At 27.1% G+C, this 7,402-nt stretch overlaps 2 protein-coding genes across 2 annotated transcripts in view; one reads left to right on the top strand and one right to left on the bottom strand.

The window, feature by feature from the left end:
• The first annotated feature begins 2,421 nt into the window (after window positions 1-2,421).
• The window catches only part of LOC125863116 (UDP-glycosyltransferase 75C1-like), a 37,336-nt gene continuing 32,355 nt past the window's right edge, over window positions 2,422-7,402 (top strand). Inside the window, exon 1 of the mRNA XM_049543258.1 lies at window positions 2,422-2,431. The gene's annotated coding sequence lies outside the window, so the exon portion shown is untranslated. The remainder of the gene's footprint in view (window positions 2,432-7,402) is intronic.
• LOC125863120 (apyrase-like) overlaps window positions 3,395-7,402 on the bottom strand; it is a 5,528-nt gene continuing 1,520 nt past the window's right edge. The window contains exons 3-10 of the mRNA XM_049543263.1: window positions 6,247-6,375; window positions 6,082-6,138; window positions 5,871-5,963; window positions 5,033-5,235; window positions 4,630-4,721; window positions 4,328-4,542; window positions 3,731-3,920; window positions 3,395-3,598 (exon numbers count right to left, since the gene is read on the bottom strand). Coding sequence (XP_049399220.1) covers window positions 3,459-3,598; window positions 3,731-3,920; window positions 4,328-4,542; window positions 4,630-4,721; window positions 5,033-5,235; window positions 5,871-5,963; window positions 6,082-6,138; window positions 6,247-6,375 — 1,119 coding nt within the window. The 3' untranslated portion in view covers window positions 3,395-3,458. The remainder of the gene's footprint in view (window positions 3,599-3,730; window positions 3,921-4,327; window positions 4,543-4,629; window positions 4,722-5,032; window positions 5,236-5,870; window positions 5,964-6,081; window positions 6,139-6,246; window positions 6,376-7,402) is intronic.

The raw sequence follows: 7,402 nt of genomic DNA, 5'->3' as shown, positions 1-7,402 counted from the left end.
AGGTATCATTACGTCATTATTCAATATATTTTTAATATAAATTTCATTTGTTGATGCATTTGTTTAGTACTCCCTCTGTCCCTAATTACTTGTTCACTTTTCCTTTTATAGTTGTCTCTAATTACTTGTCCATTTTGACAAATCAAAAAAGAATTTTTTTTTTTACCTATTATACCCTCAATTAAATGACTAATTACTTTGAAAATTGCAGAACTTTTCATCTACTTCATAATTAATAGGGGTAAAATGATAAACTCACTATGTCATTAATTGATTTCTTAATAAATGTGTCAATTTAAAAGTGGACAGGTAATTAGGAACAAAGGGAGTATTTTAATGTTATTTCACATTACGAGATATTTCTTAGACATTTAAGGAGAATGGTACACCGGAATATATATTATATATTAAAGGATCAACTTCATGCAATGGAAGAATTTGCTATTAGCAAATATAGTTTAACTTATTTGACAAAAAATATATTCTTCCTCATTTAATAGATGTAAAATTTGTCAAGCTTTATTTTTTTTCACAATCTTCATATTATTAAAACAAATAATAATATTACGATTAAACAATAGAGTAAACATAAAATTAATCAAAAATATTTAATTTTAATGCTCGCGCGAAGTGCGGCCAAGTTCTCTAATTTAAAACAAAAAGGTAAAATTTAAATGGGTCTACAATAGAATTCATAGAAATCCGACTTGAAAAATTATGTTAAAAATGAAAAATAAAAAGTGAAATAAAATTAATTGAGAGTTATCCTTCGTTTGTCCCATTTTATGTGACACTTTTTATTTCTCGAGAATCAAATAGTATAAGTTTGACCATAAATTTGCGTATGGTTTCTTCAATTTTTTTAAAATGAAATTTATATATTTGTAAACTACGTAAAAATCAAAATATTATAATTCATAATAATTAATAATTCAAAATATTTTAAAGATGTATGAAAAATTTAAGATCAAAGATAAACTAAAGAGAGCAAAAGGGGAGAATGGAAAGTAGGAAAAAAAAAACGAATATATAGAGAGAGAAACTGAGGGAAAAAAGTCAAAAAAATAATTATTCATGTGGGTTGTTGTATATGTAGAAAGACACGTGTACAATTAATGAGCAACAATTAATTTTATAGTACAATTTGAAATGCTTTGTGTACAATTTGATAGTGCCGTGATCGTCCTCTAAAGTCTCACTTGTAATCAAAATCTTTAAATTGAGACAGTTAAAGTAATATATATTTGGAGCTATTGTGTCTGGTAACTGTATATATATGTATGAGTAATAAAAGGTAGTACACATGTCTTCAATATAGTGAATGATCAGACAACTGGCGACATATAATACTCCTATTTATTCAAAAGTTAATGTACAATTCTTTTTGCACATTGTACAACTAATTTAATAAAGTTAAAAGTTAATGTAGAAAATTCTTTGCACGTTCTACAACTAATTTAATGTAGTGTTAGTCCTTTTAACTGTTATTTTTAAATAAGAGTAAAATATTCTGATGGTCTTTAGACCTTTGAAATTTTGATGTTGAAATGCAGATATAAAGAAAATTTTTATTTTGTACCAGGCACACTTATTGTCAGTTGTATGAGGGCCTCTTTGGCTGCCATTTGTATATTCTGGGATCCACTGGCTACGTTTTACCTATCTGAATTTCTTACTTTTTCTCTCCTTAAATTTTAATCTTTTCTCTTACTTTTTCTTTCTCATCACACATTGTCTTCTTTTTTCAGCTGCTTTTTAACCCTTAACGTAATTTTAACTTTAGTTTAATTAATTATTTTTTTCATTTTAATCTCTCTATTAATTTATTATTTTTTGTTCTCCAAATTCAAGCTATAAAATATTTTTTATAATATTAACATGACAAGAATTGCAACTAATAATATTTTAGGTTGAATTGCAACTTAGTGAGAAGGTTATATTTTTTGAACAAACACTATAAGTTGCAATTCTTATCATGTTAATATAATAATAAAAAAAATATTTTAAAAATATCAATTAAATTTCACATAGCTTGAATTTCAAGAATAAACATATATCATATAAATTGAGAGAGTATGTATGTATGTAGAAGTTTATGGATGATTTTCGATTTTGGATTACATGAAAATAGAAACAAAACTTATGTAATTATTTGTGAATATTACGGATGGTCTTTTCGTATTAGTTATTTTACTTTTTTTTACACGTTCTTTAAGAAATTATTAATAAAAATGATAATTTACTAATTTACTCTTTAAGATATTTATTTTTTTATAACTTTACAAATTTTGTTTATACTTTAAAACAAATAATTGCTAGGGTAATGAAAATTAAAAAAACGATAGTTTAATTTTTTTAATCGATAAATAATTTTAATAATTATTTTTAGTAATTTATATAACTAATATAGGATAGAAAAATAATAGCAAATGTTAGGAGTATGATGAATTAGGCTAAATTTTATACTTTTAAAATTATTTAAAGATAAGGAAAATAATAAAATTTGAAATAATGGTTAAAACAAAACAAAAAGTGGAAAAGTTAAAATAAAGGAAAAAAGTTAAAAAGTAAGAGAGAGAAGGAACTTTGACCCATTTTTTTTTGAAAATGAGACCCAATTATCCACTTGTCAAATTATGAAAGGAGACTGATACAACTTTTGTAGGCCACCTCATACTTGTCCCTCAAACACCATAAAATTTTTCCAGATATAAATGCAGATTTCCACGTGTTTAACAACCAATTGAATTGGGCCAGAAAGGGAAAATTTTCATTGTACACTTTTAATTGCTTTTTGTACAATAATGGAATGCTGTGTTAGTCCCATCAAGTCCCATTTCTATATAGGAGTAATATTGCTAGTGATATGATTTTTGTGTTGTTTTCTTTATTAGATTTCCAAAAATTAGTTGAACATATATACATATTGTTAAATAAACATTTTATTACCAATTAAAAGGTTATTCAAAACTCAAAGCAAAATTGAGTTTACTTAGTTATATTTTAGTATCACATGAGAAAGGCATAACTTTTATTTAATTTGCAATGCAATAATTATCATCCATTCCACCTACCACTTTGAAAAATTTAAATAATTAAATAATCTGGACAGCTTTATTATGTACTTTCTTTTTAATCTTTAAATAGTTTGAGAAAAAAATATATTTCAATAATTAAGGGTGGGACCCATATGAACTTTCATGCTTAATTAGATATTTTTAGTTCAAGCTCTAATATTAAAAAGTCCTAGTAGAAAGTATTTCGAATTCCCTTTTAAATGGACCTTAAGTGACGTGAATTCAGATTAGTCAGACTACACAGTTTTGGAGGTTGGAAAGATATTAAATATAAGCTCAAAGCCCTCAAGTTTCCCACCAATACAAGTACAAGATTTAAAAAAAGAAACACAAAGCAAAGGGCTTGACATTATTGTTACATTAATTGACACAACAATAACATTAAGATGATGAAACTCTAATCTTGTTTGAAGTTGAAGAAACTAAGTCAATAGCACATCCCAATGGCCATGCTGCTTTAATTTGGTAATTTTTGTATTGCACCTTATTCATCAAAGTAATATCTTTGTATGGATTTAGTCCTGTCCAAAGAAACATGAATAAAAGTATGATCATTCTGAGCAAACTGGAAATCTTAAGAGAAAACATTAGACCACAATATAAAATTTTGTATAAATTACTACAAACGTTAAACGATGTCCGAAAAGACTTACCAAATCCATCAACAAGCAAAGTGTATTGATATACCAAGTCCATGCATAAGTATGGGATATTTTTATCTTGAGTTTGTGGAAATACAGATTTTACATCTGTTGCTTTTGTTTGGCAAGCAACTTTAGCTGCATTTAAGTATTGAATTGGCTTTGCTAGGGCAGATGGAAATTTGGTATCAACAATGCCAACCTACATTGCAACATGGAACATCAAAACTTAATTAATTAGCTTATAATTAAATTGTAGACAAAAATTAATGATAATGAACATATAATTTATTAATTACTACAGTGTTGTTTGATAGGGTGTATAAGAATAGTGTTCAGTGAAGTGTATTAGTAATACAAGTATTTGTAATGCTTGTATTAGTTATGTTGAAATATATTTATTATGTCGTGTTTGATTTGATGTATTAAAAATAACATGCATTGCATAATTTCTGAAAAACAAAATTGCTTACAAAAATACTCTCTCCATATCCATATATGGTGGAAAAGACGTGGAAAAGGTTTTAAGCGGCAATTTTTTTTGTCTTTAATCATGTTAATTCATGCATTAAATTTTTGTTGTATATATATAAAAAAAAAAATTATTACCTGAGCACCAATATAATAAAAAAATGATGAAGCATGAATAGTCTTTTGTCCATCACCACCACCACCATTCCACACTCCATTGAATGTGCAATTCTTGTTGTTGCATTGAGCTTTGATTCTAAGTGCTTGTCTAGTTAAGTTCCTACATTTCTTCAAGCTACTACCTTTTTTTGGTGCTTTTACTTTGTAATCCACTCCTCCATATGAATAGTAACCTTCAAAATCATGTTGTATATATAATTACCATTTTATATCGAATCGAAATTGGTTACAACTTATGACTTTTGATTTATAATATATACCTTCATATCCTTCCAAAGCACAAGGATTACTTTCATTTCTTGAAGCCTTGAAAATCTCAGCTCGACCTGCTAGTTGTCCATAGTTCAAATAACTACATATATACATTAAAATATAATCAATATGTTATAATTATTAAATACACTAAAACCTTATTTGAAACAATATTCATACATTTGGTAAATTAAATACAATCAAATTAAAGTAGAGTTAGTATTTTTAGTTTATTGATTCTAGATCACAATTCTTTTTTACTTATCGAGTTATTAAAATCTGAATAGATTATTTTTATCTGTTGCGCAAATACAGAGTTTAGGTCAAAATTACTTGATTGACAAATTCATAATTATTACTATAACGAATATTAAATATCGGATGAAAAAAATATAAGAGGAGAAAACAAACCTATGTACATAGAGGTTATAATCTTTTGACATAAGATGCTTTTGTAGAACATAAGGTTCTCCATCCACATTTTTAGGAGCATTTGCAAATTGTTCATTTGATATAGCATATGCCATTTGGATTGAACCACCACCAATATCAATTGTTGCTGAGGTACTTTTATAATCTTTGCCCAAATTTCCCAATAAATAATTCATTGCAACCTATTAATAAGAAAATATACCAAAAAATTAAAAAAAATCAACTTGCTATAGCTCATGATTAAATAAAGGAAAAATAGTTAAATATGTCATTGAGCTTCAATTTGAGAAAAGACTCATTTATGTTGTCCAGTTAAAGTTTGGTTCATCTATGCTATTTTTGTTTGAGAATAGACGCATCCATGACATTATTTGTTAACTGAAAACAATTCAAATTTCACAAAATTATTGTTTACATGTGGTCAGTTATGATTCAACCTCGTCATTAATTAAATTTTTTTTTAAAAAAATGGCTCAAATATGCAATCAAACTTTGATAAAAAGGTTTATTTATGCCATATATTAAAAGTTTGGCTCAATAATTATGCCATTTCAGTAAACAAATAATTACATGGATAAGCTCTTTCTCAAAGTTCGATGGTATATTTGAGTTTTTTCTCTTAAATAAAAGATTTGCCACTCAAATGTTATTTCTTTTGGAACCCTCATGAAATCAGTTGTCCTTATTCTTTAGGTGCGTATGAGATAAATTTTGTTATATGGAATAACTCGTAAATTACACAAAAAATAAAAATTACACAGAGTAATGAGCTCGACTGAAAAAACATTGATAAATTATTTAATTTATTGTAACTTACCCACATATAAGAGCCTTCTTGAGTACCATCAAGAATAGTGACCCATTGATCTTTGCTATGGAAAGTGCTTTGGTTCTTCACTAAATCTCTCACCTTTCAAAATTAAAAAAAAAAATGACAAAAAAAGCTTTAGTTAATAAAGTAATAAAAAGAGGATTAATCATTTCTGACTAAAATAAAAATAATTTTTTAAAGGCAATAATATATATACTGCTTGTAGAATTTTTTCAGCTGCATCCCCTTTTAACATCCTCAAACCTGCTGTTGCCTATATCATTTAAATAATTCACATAAGAAAATAAAAATTAATAACTCATTTTAACATATGTGTAATTATTAATATTAATCATCAATTAATTAATTAATTACTACTAACCCCAAGCTCTAAGGGGGTTTCAGATTGTAATTCTTGAGGAACAACTCCTTCAGCTTCATCTAAAAGTGGCTCTAGTGAATTGGCTGCAGCCTTTGGATCTTTTGCATATGAACTTAATCCCGGATTTGTCTGCAAAATCAAGATAAAATTAATTAAATTCAAATCATAAGATCTAATATTATAAAAGACATATTTGAAATTTCGAGTTCATTAATTCTGAATTCTAGAAATTAAGATAAAACTAATACTACTTCCTTTGTCCATCTTTACTTGTCCACTATATACTATTTCGAGATGTCCAATAATACTTGTCCAGTTTATATTTAAATCAATAAATAATTTGTTATTTTGAGTCTATTTTACTTTTGCTAGTAAGTACTGTTCATTTCTCAATATTTAGATGACTTATATATTTAATAAGGGTAATTTGATAAAATTACCTCTATTATTTAATCCTTCTTAATCATTGTATCAAATCAAGAGAGTACTAGTGTTAAACAAATTTTACTTTATAAGTTACGTACCTAAAAGATAAAACCATAGGTAACCGGAAAATGTTTTCCAATTTTCTCATGTTTGATTGGGTTAAATGTTTTGGAAAATATTTTCCAAATCAACTCATTTTCCTCAAATTTAAGGAAAATGACTTCCCTTCAAAACTTAAGGAAAACATTTTTCCAAAACTCTCTTCCAACTTCCAATTTAAAAAAAAATTGTTGAAAAAATTTATTTGGTCCCTACCCTCAAACCAGCCCTCAACCACCCCCCAAAAAAAAATAAAAAAATTTAAAGTTTGTTTTTAAATTCAATATATTTACCCCACCCTCACCCCTACCCCCACCCCCTACCTCCACCCCTCCCAAAAAAATATTAAAAGTTGTTTTTAAAAGATATTTCTAATTTCAATTTTTTATTTTTTTACACCCCCACCTCCTACCCTCGCCCCCCCAACCCCCTATCCCACCTCCTTCAAAAAGAAAAAAATTTAAGTTTGTTTTTAAAAAATATTATTTCATTTTTTCACCCTTACCCTTGACCCTGCTACCCAGCCCCCACCCACCCCCTACCAGCTCCCCCACTCTCCAAAGAAAAATTTAAGTTTGTTTTTAAAAAATATTTTCGACTTCAAAATTTCATTTTTTCACCCCTACCCTTG

The sequence above is a fragment of the Solanum stenotomum genome, chromosome 4 (genome assembly GCF_019186545.1).
Source record: "Solanum stenotomum isolate F172 chromosome 4, ASM1918654v1, whole genome shotgun sequence".
In the NCBI taxonomy this organism is placed as follows: Eukaryota; Viridiplantae; Streptophyta; class Magnoliopsida; order Solanales; family Solanaceae; genus Solanum; species Solanum stenotomum.
Note: the sequence above shows the minus strand (reverse complement) of the source record. Positions and strands in the feature narration are given on the sequence as shown.